The following is an 18,406-nucleotide window of genomic DNA, read 5'->3' as shown; positions in this document are numbered from 1 at the left end:
TGTCTTTTAACCCTGCACTATGGAGAATGCAGTGATGGGTAGTCACCAGCAACAGTACCTGCTCTATTATGCAGTGTTGAAGCTCAGGCGTCAGAGAGCCCAGCGCAGGAGAGAAAGATCATGCTGGACAAAGCAGTGGCTACTTCAGCGTCAGACTCGTTCGCACATGCCACTGCTCAGGGACATCAGGGAAAATAACCCAGACGATTTTCATAACTTCTTGAGGATGGATGATGCCACATTCCAGGAATTGCTGCGTCTGGTGACTCCCCACATCGAGAAGCAGGATACCAAGTATCGCATGGCTATCCCTGCTGAGGAACGGCTGGTGGTGACCCTGAGGTTTCTGGCGACAGGACGGTCTCTTGCTGACCTAAAGTTTGGATCCCTCATCTCCCCGCAAGCTTTGGGTCTCATCATCCCGGAGACCTGCAAAGCCATTGTGAAGGTGCTGCAGTACCAGTATTGCAAGGTAAGGATGAAATATACACCGTACACTTTATTGTGCAAACAAAATATTTTTATTTATAATTTAGGCCTAGGACAGAAACAGGTTTTTTAGGCCTTTCATAGGTAAAACATGTAAAATAGTAAATAGATTGTGTCAACACAAATATATTACAATACCATATATAAAAGATATTGTACAAAAACACACACTATATATAAAGATTTAAGTATGTATGACCCAGTTTAAACTTTCCCAATAAGTACGGCTACTGTGTGGCAGAGGATGTCTGCCACAGATAAGTAAAGGCTGCGGCCCACATGGCGCATGGCGCAGATGCAATGGCCCCGGCCCCATTGATGTGCGCCATACGACATGTGAGCAGTGGCTATCACATACCTGCAGCTGAGACCATGTCTGCCGCACAGTACCCCATACTATTGGTAAAGAAAAAAGGGCAATAAATGGAGTTTGCTCTCCAGATTGAGGAGAATCCTGTTCTCCCTCTGGTAATGCAGGTACAGGTAGCAGCATATAAAAAGAAAAAAAAGCACACTCTGGTAACTTCTGGAACAGGCCCTTACAACAGTAGGGATAAGGTACTGTGTGGCAGAGGATGTCTGCTGCAGATATGTAAAGGCTGCGGCCCACATGGCGCATGGCGCAGATGCAATGGCCCCGGCCCCATTGATGTGGGCCATACGCCATGTGAGCAGTGGCCATCACATACCTGCAGCTGAGACCATGTCTGCCGCACAGTACCCCATACTATTGGCAAAGACAAAAGGGCAATAAATGGAGTTTGCTATCCAGATTGAGGAGAATCCTGTTCTCCCTCTGGTAATGCAGGTACAGGTAGCAGCATATAAAAATACAAAAAAAGACACTCTGGTAACTTCTGGAACAGGCCCTTACAACAGTAGGGATAAGGTACTGTGTGGCAGAGGATGTCTGCTGCAGATATGTAAAGGCTGCGGCCCACATGGCGCATGGCGCAGATGCAATGGCCCCGGCCCCATTGATGTGCGCCATACGCCATGTGAGCAGTGGCCATCACATACCTGCAGCTGAGACCATGTCTGCCGCACAGTACCCCATACTATTGGCAAAGACAAAAGGGCAATAAATGGAGTTTGCTATCCAGATTGAGGAGAATCCTGTTCTCCCTCTGGTAATGCAGGTACAGGTAGCAGCATATAAAAATACAAAAAAAGACACTGTGGCCCTTGTGTGGCAGAGGATGTCTGCTGCAGATATGTAAAGGCTGCGGCCCACATGGCGCATGGCGCAGATGCAATGGGCCCGGCCCCATTGATGTGCGCCATACGCCATGTGAGCAGTGGCCATCACAAACCTGCAGCTGAGACCATGTCGATGGTAAATGATAAAATAGCCTATTTTTTAAGACAGATCCTCAAAAACAGGAGACTCTGGATCTTCTATCAGTAAAGAACTGTAGAATTGACGGTACTGGGGGGGTTGAGAAGGCTGTGTAGGTGTTGACTGGGTATGTGTTGGAATTGTGCTCGACTGGCCTGCTACGGTGGCAGGTGGAGTAGGCACTGGTGATTCTAATGACAGTGGTGTGTCTGGTGCACTACCCATGCCAACTATTTTAGTGCCACTGTTGAGATACCCTAAACTGCCATTATACACCAAGTCCATGCATAACTTTTCAAAAGTAAGTTGCTGGTCCGGAGCCATGTTGCGAACACACTCTGCCACATAAGTGAAGTAGTTGTCATGTTTGTCCGGGTTTCTTTGCAGGACTTGCTGTGCCCGCATCATAAATTCTTCAAGTGCTGCTGCTTCTCCTTTTTTCCCTTTGCCACGCATTTTTTTGGCACGGGGGAGTGGTGGAGTGGGTTCCAGGGTGGGTGGCGGCGTGCGTGCCGGAGTAGGAGCTTCGCTCGATGTGCATGCATTATCAGATAGGACAGATAGGTCTGGGGTTGCAGGTGGGTAGTCACCAAGCTGTAAAAAAATTGAACATGTTTACTAATCAATTCTATTTACTTCTAATTTCAGTTCCCTACCAGCGTGAATGAATGGAAAGTCATCGCAGAGGAGTTTGAACAGCGATGGAACTTTCCAAATTGCGGTGGAGCCATTGATGGCAAACATGTCCGCATAGCCCAGCCTATCAATAGTGGTTCCTACTATTTTAATTACAAGGGCTATTTTAGCATTGTACTAATGGCTGTTGTTAATGCGAACTATTAGTTTATCTTCCTGGATGTAGGAAGGAATGGCCGTGCATCGGATGGTGGCACTTTCAAGGACACAAAGTTCTACAAAAGGCTCATAGCGAACACCCTTCACTTGCCGTCTGTCCAGGAAACTAAACAGGGGCTTAACTTTGTGTTTGTGGCAGACGAGGCTTTTGGCCTGCACGAGCATGTCATGAAGCCATATGCGCAAAGGGGCCTGAACCATGACAAAAGGATCTTTAACTACAGGCTATCCAGGGCACGGCGTGTTGTGGAAAATGCTTTTGGCATCCTGGCTAGCCGGTTTCGCATTTTCCACACTGCCATTAACCTGAGGGTGGACAAAATTGACTGGGTTGTCACGGCGTGCTGTGTCCTGCACAATTTGCTCCGCAGAAAAGCCACACAGCAAAGGGCTACAGGCACAGCACTCCAAGAAGACCAAGAACTGCCAGAGGAGGTAGTGCAGATATCCTCCTTGCAAACCCCAACACAACACTACACAGGGAGTGCACGAGCCAAACAGGTGAGAGAAGAGTACATGGCCTACTTTAATGGGGAGGGCGCTGTGGATTGGCAGGAGGAATCAATTAGATAGCCAAAAAAATAGACTCACCGATGCAGACTGCGAATTCTCCTCCTTCTTGGTTTTCCTGTTCGACCATCAGGACTACTCCTGTCCTCATCGACTCCTGGCTGAGGGTGAACGTCAACCTATCATAGTACCAGAGCGATGTTTGATACATCTCGTCGACTCCAGCACCAGACTTCTTTGCAGCCTCCACCTTCTTGTGTTCCTTTAAGAACACCGTGCGCAGATTCTGGATGCGTTTCCTCACCCATTCAACATTGGCCTCTGGGTGAAATGGGAGACTGTAGCGAGCCAAGTCCTCCAAGGCTTGGTTTCTTTTCATTTTGTTTGAATATTCTTTGGATTTTGTTCGCCACAGGCATTCGTGTGAACGATATTTTTCTATAAACCCTTCTAAAAACTCTTGTTCCTTTGCGTTGGACATTTGGACTGTAAAAATATAAAACCATTTTAGTTGTTATAGTTATATCCATGTTTTGTTTCATATTTAAATTTTTATAGTTATATCCATGTTTTGTTTCTGATTCAAATTTTTATAGTTATAGTTACCAGTTTACCTAGTTCTTATGTTTTAAGTATTTAAAATGTTAATAAACTTTTATGAAAACCACTATACATTTTATTGTGCAGATTGCTATTCACACACACAGGTGAATGGGGCCTAGCAGAGAGGAGTGCATGGAATACTGCAATGGTGGACAATGGTTATATGTATATATCTATATATACACAAACACAGGTGAATGGGGCATAGCAGAGAGGAGTGCATGGAATACTGCAATGGTGGACAATGGTTTATGTATATATATATCTATATATACACAAACACACACACACACACACACACACACACACACACAGGTGAATAGGGCCTAGCAGAGAGGAGTGCATGGAATACTGCAATGGTGGACAATGGTTTATGTATATATATATATATATATATATATATCTATATATACACAAACACACACACACACACACACACACAGGTGAATGGGGCCTAGCAGAGAGGAGTGCATGGAATACTGCAATGGTGGACAATGGTTTTATATATATATATATATATATATATATATATATATATATATATACACACATGGGGCCCACCCGAGCAAACAGTGACATGGTCGGGTGCACGGTTGACAAACCAGTGCTCTATACACACTATATACATTGGTGGCAACAGTGGGCATGCATAGGAGAGCATTGGGAGTGCAAACATACCAGGTTGTTGTTCTGGGAGATGAGACAAGAAGGAGAGTCCAACTGCTGCACCAGCACTGTTTGCTATGTGGAAAAACATGGCGCCGGGGGAGTGTTTAGGAAATGCCACTCAAATAGGCTGGATCAAACGACGGACGCACCGACGGACGGACGACGGAGGCGGCAAAAAACACTCACGATCTGCATACGATTGACGGTCGGTCGGCCTGGGATTGCCGGATCCTACCTGCAGCACGTAGGACCAAAGATGCGACCAAACGAGTGGCGTGTACGCGCATTGGATCGGAATCGGATCAAATAAATGTCAAAAACACACGATAGTACATACAATCTGCATACAACCGGTCGGAATTGGATCTAAATTGACAGAATCGGGCCCTAGTCGTCCTGGTGTGTACCCAGCATTACTTCTTCAGAATAATTTAATTTGAAAATATTTTATTCCATTATTATCATACTAGTAAGCCCGCTTGAAGCAGATGCTTCGAAAGCTAGTCTGCTACCCTGTGATTGCCTCTGTGTTTGTGCATGTGTGTGAGAGAAAGAGATGTAATTTTACTCGCTGCCAACATATGGCAGTATTTCAAAGACACAATCAGGCACTAGACATATATTTAGATGATCATTAAAAATCTTTTATGAGTAAAGGGGTTGGGATCATTTTGTCTACAGCATGTTGGTCGACAAGCATTAGGTCGACACCGTTAAGTCCACATGGGGAAAGGTCAACATGATTCTAGGTTGACATGGGACAAGGTCGACATGGGTCTAGGTCGACATGGGTTTAGGTCGACAGGTCATTAGGCCGACACAAGCATTAGGTCACCAGTCAAAAGGTCTACATGGGGTTTTCACTGTTTTTTTTACCCTAATGTCGACACAGTTGACATTGACACAGTTTCAAGTGCACTGCATCCCCTCGCATTGCTCGCTTCACTCGCGATGCTTCAGGCATGGTGCCTCGATGTGCTAGTCACACTATTTTATTCTGCCACCATGCCCTAGTGGATGCTAAGGCCTGAAATACCACCTGTCGGCGCATGTCGGCTCAAAAAATAGGGAAAAACCCCTTGTTGACCTTTTGACTGTCATCCTAATGCTTGTGTCAACCTAATGACCTGTCTACCTAAACCCATGTCGACCTTGACCCCAGCGGTGTCAACCCAATGCTTTTCGGCAATCATGCTGTAGACCAAATGACCGTATCCCGAGTACAGTATCACGTATATTTTATCATAGTGGGTATATACTTATATCTTCTTTACTTTGGTTAGATGCCTTTTGATAATGCTAATTACAATGAACAACAGTATAGAGCAGATTATTAAAATTGCTGGAAAGTGCTGCAAAGAAAATAAATTTGAGACTATTAAAATCATTTTAAAAAATCATTAAAACCAAACTCTGTGCTGCTATTTCTATTGTTTAGCAATCATTCATGTGTGACACCACTACACTTGTTATTGTTAGTATGTTTGCATGATTTTATTTGTATGCAGGGGGAAGGGCTTTGGGAAGGAGGAGCCACGAGGGTCACAGCTAATCAATGCCTTATGCCACTGCTACAGTTAGAGCTGTGGTGAAACAGCCAGTACTGGTATGGGTGGCATTGGCAGCATTCTGAAGCCTCTCCCTCCCCAACGCTGCTCACACTGCACAGCTATATGCACATTTCTGTACTTAGTCTCCTGGATTATTACTTTGAAGGCTATGGAATCATTATGCACAGCCTCATTCACTGTTACTGAACGTAGCTGGCCCCTCCTCTGGGAGGAGCTGAACTCAATAACAGGCTGGCTCCTCCTCTCCTGCCCCATGTTCCTCACTTCTGTCCCATTCACTCAGCATCTGCCTCTGGCTTAATCTGCCAGCCCACCTCTGCTCTCTTCTCCTAGCCCCAGGTAAGTGGCATGTGGGGGCAGATAAAGATTACATATAAAAATAAAATACAAATGTACAGGCTCGGACTGGCCTGGGGGGGGGAACCGGGGGATTCCCCGGTGGGCCCCTGTCATCTAAGACCTCGCCCACTTTTACAGTGGGGCGGGGAGGCGGCGGGGCGGGCAGCTGGAGGTGGAGGGTGCGGGCAGTGAGACGTGCTGCTGCCAAGTAAAATTCACGTCTCACGCTGGACCGCTAGCCAATGGGCGCTTGCGGTCCAGCAGCCAATCAACTGGTGGCTGCTGGACCGCGAGCACCTATTGGCCAGCGGTCCAGTGGGAGATGTGAATATTACATAGCAGCAGCACGTCTCTCCCTGTCAGTCTCTCCCAGACACAGCGGGGAGCGGGGGACTCAGGTGCCGGGCCCAGCACGCAGCATGCAACACAGGCAGGGGGAGAGGTGAAGTGAGCAGCTAACCGGCGGCTGGCTCACCCACCCACCCTGCTGCAAGCTGCACCCACCCACCCTGCTCCAAGCTGCACCAACCCACCTACCCACCCTGCACCCATCCACCTACCCACCCTGCTGCACCTACCCACCCTGCACCCACCCACCTATCCACCCTGCACCCATCCACCTACCCAACCTGCACCTACCCACCCTGCTGCACCTACCCACCCTGCACACATCCACTTACCCACCCTGCACCCACCTAACTACCCACCCTGCACCCACCTACCCTGCTCCAAGCTGCATCCACCTACCCACCCTGCTCCAAGCTGCACCCACCCACCCTGCACCAAGCTGCACCCACCCAGCACCCACCTACCCTGCTCCAAGCTGCATCCACCTACCCACCCTGCTCCAAGCTGCACCCACCCACCCTGCACCAAGCTGCACCCACCCAGCACCCACCCACCTACCCACCCTGCTGCACCCACCCACCCTGCTGCAACCCACCCTGCTGCACATGACTGCAACCCACCCTCCCTGCTGCACCCTCCCTCCCTGCTGCACACTACCGCTCCCTCCATGCTGCACACTACCGCTCCCACCCTCCCTCTCTGTTGCACACCACCACCGCTACCACCCTCCCTCTCTGTTGCACACCACCACCGCTCCCACCCTCCCTCCCTGTTGCACATCACCACCGCTCCCACCCTCCCTCCCTGCTGCACACACCACTGCTCCCACCCTCCCTCCCTGCTGCACACCATCCTCCCTCCCTGCTGCATACCAGCGGCTGTGCGCTGAATTGAAAATACCGTCCGGGAGCAGGCCGCTGCACAGTTCTGTCCACCTTGGCAACAAGCAAATTCAGACCCCCTTGGCATCGAGCATGAAGCCCCTGGCATTGAGCATGTAGGTAAGTGGCACTTATGTGTCAAATGTGTAATGGGCGTTGCGGTGTGTTATATAGTATGTCATGGGCATTGCAGTGTGTTATATAGTATGTCATGGGCATTGCAGTGTGTTATATAGTATGTCATGGGCATTGCAGTGTGTTATATAGTATGTCATGGGCATTGCGGAGTGTTATATATAATGTCATGGGCATTGCGGAGTGTTATATAGTATGTCATGGGCATTGCGGTGTGTTATTTAGTATGTCATGGGCATTGCGGTGTGTTATTTAGTATGTCATGGGCATTGCGGAGTGTTATATAGTATGTCATGGGCATCATGTGTGCGACATATTGTGCAATTGTCATCACAGTGTGCGGCATAATATGTAATTGACATCACAGTGCGTGGCGTAATGTGTAATTGTCATCACAGTGTGCGGCGTAATGTGTAATTGGTATCAGGGATAAACAGTGTATAAAGATTTAAGTAGCATGTCATTGTTTGGTCTTTATCTGTGAGGCGTACTAAGTCACTGTGTGGCCTTCAGCCCGCCAACTTAAGTGCAGGAATTACGCCAAACCCCCTATTTTGCCGCGCCTGCAGCGCACGCAATTTCTTCACTACCATGTTATGTATTTGGGGGGGGGGGGCGGCATTTTTATTTCTTCGCCCTGGGAGCTGAATTGTCTAGAAACGGCCCTGGACCTATGTGCTGTATTATATGTGGGGGACCTACGTGCTCTACTATCATCTGTGTGTGGAGGACCTATGTGCTGTAATATCTGGGGGGGCTATTTGCTGTATTATTATCTGTGGGACCTATGTGCTTTATTATCAGGGTGGGGGATTTACGGATCAGATGTTACACACCTGTGATTTTGGCCCGATTTTGCCTGATTATCGGCCCAAAGTGCCGAAATCGGATGAAATTGGCCCAAAATCGCATAGTGTATAGCCACTCCTCTCTGGTCAGGTGGCCACACCCCTTCAAAAAAGCCACGCCCCTTGGTGGGCCCCTGTGAGTGCATTTCCCTGGTGGGCCCTTCATGCCCCAGTCCGACACTGCAAATGTACTTCAGAGCAGTGAGTGGATATATTATCATTAATGGGTACTTGTGTAGTTTCACGGTGCCAGCATGGCGCCATGCGTCTGAGTCCCCTTGCGGGCTCGGTGGCTCGCTACGCTCGCCACGCTACGCTCGCCACGCTATCTAAAATCAACTCCATGCCAACATGGATAGTGGGGGTATGAACTATCCATGTTGCCATGGAGTTAAGTTAGTTTATTTTAGATAGTTTGTGGCGAGCGTAGTTCCAGGCGCCGTGAAACTACACAAGTACCCATTAATGTGCCAATCTTGATATAATAATTAAGGTGCTCTCAATTTTTTCATGCCATTTGTTGGAGATGCAAGATCTCAAATTTTAATATTTATTGCAAAATGAATGCATAATATATTGGCGTAAAATCTGACATTAAGATGGCAAATAGTTAGCACTGACTTGATTGATTTGCTTTGGCATAGCATTTCTCACAAATCACTTTCATTTTGAAACCAGTACAAAAAAGAATATCACATGGATTGCCATCATGTTCGACAGCAAAACAGTACTACACAAAAGTACCTTTGGACCAATGGTCAAGAATATCCAACCAAATGTCAGAGAGAATAATCAAACCGGTGAAAGAAAAATCACAGATGTGTCCCCATAGATTATTGCTGCAGTCACGCCCAACAGCCCCACTTGGAACACCAGGTCCCATGAGACTCAATGGTCAGGATGCCGGCATTCACTATACTGACACCAGCGTCCTAACTGCCATTTATGAAAGGAACTCGGTCGTTAAGGGCCTTATTTTGGTTCATTCTTTCTGACAAAATCCTTCTTAGATGGACAAAACCATATGCACTGCAGGGGGGGGCAGATGTAACATGTGCAGAGAGAATTAGATTTGGGTGAGTTATTTTGTTTCTGTGCAGGGAAAATACTGACTGCTTTATTTTTACACTGCAATATAGATCTCACTTTGAAGTAAAACCCCACCCAAATCTAATTCTCTCTGCACATGTTACATCTGCCCCACCTGCAGTGCACATGGTTTTGCCCATCTAAGAAGGATTTTGTCAGAAAGAATGAACCAAAATAAGGCCCATAGTGAGGAATGTCTGTACTGTATATATATATATATATATATATTTACAAGTGCAGCAGACTAAATGATACATGTACCATACTGCATATAAGAAATATTAATTTTTTGTCCTTTCACTGCAAATCATATACTGTATGGTGTTCTCCCGAATAAATATAGAATGATGTACTTAACAGAAAAGAACAAGAAAAGCTTTTTTATATAGAGGCACCCAAGAGTGCAAAAGCAGCATCCTTTTTTTAAACTATCTAAAAAAGACATTTATATTAATAATAATTGTGTATTTATCTTATCTTTATCTTATGTTGATTAACAATTCACCCAACTAACAAAATATTAAAAAGTAGAAAATGTGACAGAAAATCCCCACCCCCCTCCAAAAAAAAATGTTTAATACAAGAGCTTGATAGCCTAGTATAAGTGATTCTAATCTTCTCAATGTATATGCTTTGCATATTTATCGAAATGTGTATTAAATGCAAAATATCACTCATCTAACATCGTGACTTCCACATTTTAAGTTCTATGGTCAGGGCAAGATTAACAATGGGCTGCAGCTCCAGGCCTCCTCATAAAATAAGGCCCATCATCATGATAATCAGCAGACAGACACCAGCTGCCACATGGTTGGCCATAATTCCTATTATTTAGTTGCATTCATATTTTATTCATTTATGCTATTTTTTGTAGTTTTATATATTTAGGGACACATTGGGGCATATAGTGTATAAGTTCTACATGACTACTTGGCATATGCCTCACCTCCTCCACCTCTCATAATAGACCCTTGAACATGTTCAGTTTCAGGCCTATTAGACCTTTAATCCAGCCCTGTCTATGGTGAGATCACAAAAAGATTCTTGGTATACAGTTATTAACAGCTTCTAGTGCAATATGTGGCTTCTTCATAATGCTGACAGCTAAGATAATTCAACAATACTTAATATTTCATCTTTACAGAAATTACTGAAATATATCATATCTTATATAATGTACTCTGGATTATTTATTTAAATAAAGTATTATTGTGTGACAGTGTCAGTCCCAATAAAATGTATTGTACTTTATGTATAAAGCTATATTTATTCTAATTCAGTGAGAAATGCAAGACTCACTGGGAAATCCTGCTAGATATTGGCCCGTAATCAGTGCGGCCGGCGAGGAGGTTAAATGGCGGGATTCGCCGAAATCAAGTGACCCTCGCTGTTTAACCTCTGCGCCGGCTGCTCACCCTATTCTACATTTCAGGGCAATCCTCGCTGTCTGAGGACACGCCGTTTCCCTGTCACTGCAAAAAAGTTGAATACTGACCGGGTGTGGTATAGGGGTCCGACAGTCGGGATCCCGACAGTCATTATCCCGACATCGGGGATCCCGACTGGCCAGACCCAGACAGGCCAGTCGGGACGCTGTGGGCACGGTGGCTTGCTACGCGAGCCACCTATTCTATTCTCCCTCTATGGGGGTCGTGGACCCCCAAGAGGGAAAATAGCCGACGGCCGTCAGGAACCCGGCTGTCAGTGTTTTGACAGTTGGGATCCCGATGACGGGTGAATGCCTGTCGGGATCCCAACTGTCGGGACCCCGTCCGGCACCCTACTGACCATGCAAGCTGTGACAGCGAGCAGTCAGCACTGCTCGCTGTCAAAGTTCCCAAAAATCATTGAATAAATATACCCCATTGGTGTAAATATTAGTCTAATATTAAGCTTATTTTTTGTCCTTTTTTTTTTAGGAAATATATGTGTTTATTTGAAGAATAATTAAACTGAAATATCTGGATAAAATGAGATGTTTTCGAAAACGTTCAGCATTACCGCTCCTGGGAGTTCTAATCTTTTGTCTGCTGTTTATGAATTTGTACATAGAAGACGAATATGTTGTAGTAAGTACAATGTAAAAACACATACAGTACCAGCAATCCGTTTGCTGACTGATAATAATGATTGATATAGATTATATGCTTTTGGAAAAATAATTATAACCTACTGTAGCGCTGTGGCATTTTTAAAGTTTAGGTGGAGAAAGTACTAATTTGTAACAGCATTTACTGATTTAAATGAATTAAGTTACTGGAGAATAATGTAGTGTTTTTAATTTCTGTAATCTCATGTTCTGATCTAAAAATGTTAGAAATCACAAAGTTATGGGGCCTACACATGTAGCAATTAAGGGATATTTTCAAAGCGATCTCACCAGATCGCTTAGAAAATGCCTTTACATTGCTCCATGTGTAGGGCCCATAGCGATAGTAATTCACAGCCCTGTGCATCGCTATTGCCCCAGCAAATAATATCCAGCCCCCGGGTTCAGGGCCAGTGTTCTCATGGAGATAAGTGATACACAGCCAATCAGCTGCTACCTGCCATGTCACAGGCTGTGTTTGAAAAATGTCAGGCAAGAGCTGATTGGTTGGTGCTTTATCACTCTCCATTTTATCACTTTTAAAGCTTAGTACATCTGGCTCTCTGAGTTAAATGAGTATTTTGCAAACAGATATGCAGATGTGAATTGATACTTTTTTCATAAATTTTTACTATTCTAAGTCATCCAGTACTCGGTTGGACCTGCCTTTCCAGGAATAGACAATTGTGTGAGTGTGTTATGGCCCGTCACCTAGATTTGATAAAGTAATGTTCCCGCATATCTGTAAACATTTACATTTCTTTGTATTTTTTAATGTAGGAAGAAGATAAAAAACTAAGAGATGCTTCAACTCCTCAGCTCAACTCAGACCAATATGGCCACACAGTTAAAGAGTTCTCTAATATTTCATCATCTATAAATGTGACGTATCGCATGTTGGCTGGAATACCAATATCAAGAAAGCGTATGGCATTTAACTACTGTATTATCTACTTATATTTTAAGAATCAATGTGCAAGAGTTTTGCATACACTTCATAAATTCTATGGACATATTCACTCTTTATTGATTTAAAAGACTGTCCAGGGATTTATTTGAATCCTTTAAATTAAATCTTCCTATAGATGGAGCCCCTCTCATGCTTGCTGGGCTATTGCCAGAACGTACCCGCTGACGAGAGCCGGCGGAGAGGGACTCCATACAACTGGGATGCACATGCATCTCACGCACACTCGCGTCCCAGTCTCTCGGCGGCTGGGCGGTGGGACCCTGCCCATCTCTGCTTCAGGGAGATGGGCAGGGTTGGGGGGGCTCAGGGTGGTGATGGGTGGCGGAGGTGGTAGTGTACGGTGACGGGGAGCTCCATCGCCACGGGGCATGTCAGTGTCTCGTGCACGCGCGCCCTCTGCAAGAGCGAGCGACTCTCCATTTGTAGAACAGGATATCCTCCAGAACTGTGTCCAGGAGAGATTAGTTGTAGTAAAGGATGTCAATGGCAATGCCACAGTAAATGGGCTTAAGTCTCTAATGACAAAGTTGGGAACAACTGAAATGTATAACAATATGGTGCTCTCTTCATAAATCTGGGTTATATAGGAGATGGGCAAGCCCTTGTTGAAACTCAAATCAAATTCCAGCTACAACTACACATCCCAGCATGCCCTTCCACAGAGTGTTTATTAGGGAGTACTAAAACTGTGGCAGTGCATGCTGGAATGTGTAGTTTCACAACAGCTGGAGGGACGCAGGTTCGACATACCAAGTATTGACATATGAATGTCGACACTGTTACTGTCATGTTGTTACTACATTTTGCTCAGTGCTGTAGCAATTGTGCCCCCATCATTCCTGAATTAATTAAATAGTTGAACTAAATGAAACAATTTAGGCAATGCTTGAGGAATACATTAATTAGAAATATTATATCTGATTAATTTGAATAAATATTAATATGCAAGGCAAAGCAAACGATATAATAACTTCTAAAGATATGTGATAATAAGTTTGAAAATGTTTTTATATAAAGATGTAACCAGGCTGATTACACATGATACTATTCACGTGTGCGATTTGTTTCCTGTAATGCATGCTCACATCCATGGGTATGTGCAAATATTTGCAACCATGATCCAAAGAAAATACATTGATGCACATGTATTAAGCCTGGTGAAGAGATAAACTGGAGATAAGGTGGAGATACAGATGTAGCCCCTTTTGTTCCCAGCACTCACCAGAATCTCCCAGCTTGCAAGCGCTGGTGGAGAGGGACACCATTAGACTGGGACGTGCGGGCGTCTTGCAAGCGATTATATTCTCTCTCTATGCCAACATTGATGAAGTTGGGTTGCAAAAAAAAACAGGAAAAACTCATGCAAATATTTTCATGTCTCAGCCATTACCATGTTAACCTTTTGCTTATGTTGACCTTTTGTCAATGTCGATGTATTACATGTCGACTTTTTTGCATGTGTCAACATATTGCCTGATGACCAATAGTGGTTGACCTATTGAGGGTTGACCTAGACACTGTCGACCTATCAACCGGAGCCAGCATGTAGTTGCTGCCACAATGTGTGTGCTAGTGTGTATGCATCACTACAATGATCTGCCTGGCTACATCTATATGTTCCTCATACATCTGCATGCATACAGCACACCATGTGCTTGTTGTGGGGGAGCTGCCAGGTCCCATGCATCACTGCACAATGGGAATCTTTTATATTTTGACAAAAAATGCATCTGCAACTGCACCAGCTGACTGTACTGAATAATGTGATCGGCAACACTTCTGTTTCTAACTGGAGCACAATGGACCTTTGAAAAGATGTAGCAGGTGCTAATTTGACTCAGAAACTCAGTAGCACTGAATTATACAGGTGCTGCAGATCAAGTTAATTAGCAGTCAACTAGCTGCAGTGTGTTGCAACTTAAGGCTCCACACAGGTCCAATTTGATCTGATTTTATCCGATTCAGTCTGATATATCTGATAAAATGGGGCCAAATTGGAGGTGTTTGACATCAGGTCCAATCTGATACCTGTCGCTGTGCGCATCGGAACGGGTCCTTTAGATCATACATGCAGCATGAATGCTATATTTGGAATCAGATCATCAGCGGCACATAACGTTTGCCTTTTAGCACCAACGATGTATCGTATCCGATTCCCATTGAACTCCACTGGCAGCTCCCTGGGAGTTATTTTACGTGCTATAAATTGCATGCGGTTTATCTCATGTAAAAAAATGGCTCATCAAGTGCCAAATCAGATTGTGCCCACCTGGGGAGCTGCCATGGGAAACAGGTCCAACTTGTCCCTCAGAAAAGTCAGACCTGCGTATGGGGCCTTAAGTGGCATTTTCATTAAATAAAGATGTCCACTTCTAGCAGAGCCTCACAGAACCTACAATCCTGAGAGGGTCTGTTTGGTGCCACTGCAGGACTTATTTAATGTAGGAAACCACTTTGTATTTTAAAGCAAAATATTCTAATCCACACACACAAAATAAAACAAGTAATTATTTAGCAGATAAAAAGCATTTGTGATTGCATAATTTACAAGTTAGTATTTCCTATAAATGACAATTACTGTAATAAATACACCCTCTTAATTCAATGTTGAGATTTGGTTAATATCCTATTTGATTTTAAGATGAATATCTACAATATGCAATACTGGAGAGTGACTCTCTAGTTGTTATCTAATGGTAACACATAAATCTCTCAATTGATGTCAGTTTGAAAGTCTAATCACTAGAACACAGGCTGATCTTTACAAAGCAATTGAATAACAAGCAATGTTAGATGTGTTACTTTGTTATAGTAAAAAAGAGTACAGTATGAATACTCATTGTCCTTTCCTTTTGTGTAGGATTTCTCACCATTGGGCTATCATCTGTGAAACGGAAAAAGGGAAATTATTTGCTTGAAACGATCAAATCTGTATTTGAGCAATCAAGTTATGAAGAACTAAAAGAAATAGCAGTAGTCGTTCATCTGGCAGAATTTGACATAACCTGGTGTGAAAATATAGTGCAAGACATTTCAAGAAAATTCTCCCATCATATTATTGCTGGAAGGCTAGCAATTATCCATACTCCTGTACAGTTCTACCCTGTATTAGAAGGTTTAAAAAGAAACTACAATGATCCAGATGCCCGAGTTAGATTTAGATCCAAACAAAATGTTGATTATGCATTTCTTTTGAATTTTTGTGCTAATCTCTCAGACTATTATTTGATGCTCGAAGATGACGTCAGGTGCTCCAAGAATTTTTTGACAGCAATTAAGAAAGTTATTAATTCTAGGAAAGGCTCAAACTGGGTAACCTTGGAGTTTTCAAAGTTGGGATACATCGGCAAGCTGTATCACACCCATGACCTGCTACGCCTAGCCCATTTTCTTCTTATGTTCTACCAGGAAATGCCTTGTGATTGGCTGCTTATTCATTTCAGAGGCCTGTTAGCCCAAAAGGAAGTTATTCGCTTTAAGCCATCTCTTTTTCAACATATGGGATATTATTCATCCTATAAAGGAGCTGAAAACAAACTCAAAGATGATGATTTTGAAGAGGATTCATTTGACATACCTGATAACCCTTCTTCAGTTCTCAGTACAAATATGAACGTATTTGAAAATTATGATGTTCATAAGGCATATAGTAGCACAGAAGAATATTTTTGGGCTAAATCACCTTCTACTGGTGACTTCTACCACATTGTATTTGAGAAACCTATCAAAATAAGCAAAATCAAAGTTAGCACAGGAACAGAAGATCGACAAAATGATATTCTGCATTACGGAACATTAGAGGTTGGAGAAAGATTAGTTGGGAGTAAAAAGAACAAAAAATGTTCCACTTACCTTAGATTAGCAGACTTCATAAACGGAAACTTTGAAATGGACAACATAGATCATAAAGTCCTTTTTAATATTGACTGCATTCGAATTTTGGTAACTAAAAATCAAAATGAATGGCTAATTATTAAAAGTATAGGTGTCTGGACTACCGAGATATTGAATCAATAAAACATCAATTTGCCGCCTTCCTAATGGAAGAAATACATTTCAGTTGAATGCCAACTGGTCTATTTCTCTTTTGGACTACTCTTTTGCTAACGTGAAACTGCAAATGGCATATGATATGTGAACAAAGCTATTTATATTTTACTATTTATGTCAGGCAATATTCAAGTTTATTAGTGTTTTTGAATGTTCCCTTTTATATAAAACAAGAGCATCACGTTTCTTCCATAGTCTAAAGGTATTTTCAATAAAGTATATGTTTAAAAGACACATGGGCTTAAATAGGATTTGATTGCCTGAGATATCTATCTATCTATCTATCTATCTATCTATCTATCTATCTAGATATATCTATATATATATATAGATATGTATCTATATATCTATATATATAGATATATAGATATATATATCTATATATATAGATATATAGATTATAGATAAATATCTCTATCTATATAAGTCTCACTGTTTTACTTTTCTTGCATATATGTTTGTTTTGTGTCTTTAGTATTTTACTACCTCTTTTATTTCTATATTAAGCCCATTTTTTACCATGTTCTTAAAAATGTAATGCACAAAACAAACATAATTAAGCACTGTGATTGAACACTGTGGATAAAGGATAAATATTTTTTATTTTATGCTTAACTACCTGTTGATACAATTTAATTAAAATTTTGTTTAAATGCTAATGTGTTATTTATTTTTTAACTTGATACACTTTGTTCTTTTTTGTACTATTTTTCCATGCAAATTCATGTACAATACATAAATATATAATTACTATACCCAAATTCAATGTGTGACATCACAATGGCTCTTTGGAGCCTCATGATCTGCACGGATAATCTCACAGGGATAAGCTCACCTATTGTTTGTTAATGATTGCTATTATTATTATTATTATTATTATTATTATTATTAATAATAATAATAATAATAATCTGCAGAGAAGTATAATATTTTAAAAATGTGAAAGATATAGACATCCGACAATCAAAGTACAGTACCTTCAAGAAGAATAATTAATGGAAGAGACAAAGGTATACAGGTACAAACAAATATAATGTAAATTACACATGTGGATGATGCAAGAGTACACTAAATATTGTGAAATAAATCATATGGATAGTCTTTAATAGCACATTTTCTTTGGTCTTTTGAAAATGGAAGCAAACAATTATGCCTCTATCTTGGTTCTGAGAGGTCTGTAGATAAGAAATGTGTTGCCAAATGAATTTTTTTATGTGCTAGAAGAGGTCTAGAAGGATTGTTACTGTAGGATAATATTGGATCTATTGTCATGGTCAAGCTGTTTATTCTTACTTATGTCACTTTTGAATAAAATCACTCCTCATCTAGTGAATCCAACTTGGTATCTAAAAAATCTTTTCTTCCACCTACTGTAGTAATGAAATGTAACATTTGTATTTATTGATTGCTCTCTTTAATTCTTGTTGCTTGGTCATTTGATGTCATCAACAATATTTGGGATAATGGCATTCATTTTATGATCAATCTCCATAGCAGAAAAGTGGTTAGGAATTCAAGACTCATATCAGTCAGACCCCATGTGGTGTTTTCATGCAAATAAGTTAAGTGTAGCGCAATGGGAAGGTGATCTAGCTGTATTTTTAATGCAGAAATGTAGTGT

The 18,406-nt window shown here is 42.6% G+C and overlaps 1 protein-coding gene across 7 annotated transcripts in view; it reads left to right on the top strand.

The window, feature by feature from the left end:
- The window catches only part of MGAT4C (MGAT4 family member C), a 146,059-nt gene extending 127,936 nt beyond the window's left edge, over window positions 1–18,123 (top strand). For all 7 annotated transcript variants that reach the window (XM_083182355.1, XM_083182350.1, XM_083182356.1 and 4 more), the window contains 3 exons: window positions 11,596–11,745; window positions 12,546–12,690; window positions 15,596–18,123. In XM_083182355.1, the coding sequence (XP_083038481.1) occupies window positions 11,647–11,745; window positions 12,546–12,690; window positions 15,596–16,752 (1,401 nt within the window). In that variant the 5' untranslated portion in view covers window positions 11,596–11,646 and the 3' untranslated portion in view covers window positions 16,753–18,123. The remainder of the gene's footprint in view (window positions 1–11,595; window positions 11,746–12,545; window positions 12,691–15,595) is intronic.
- The last annotated feature ends 283 nt before the right edge of the window (window positions 18,124–18,406 follow it).

This window comes from Crinia signifera, chromosome 4, assembly GCF_055691185.1.
Source record: "Crinia signifera chromosome 4, ASM5569118v1, whole genome shotgun sequence".
NCBI lineage: Eukaryota > Metazoa > Chordata > Amphibia > Anura > Myobatrachidae > Crinia > Crinia signifera.
Note: the sequence above shows the minus strand (reverse complement) of the source record. Positions and strands in the feature narration are given on the sequence as shown.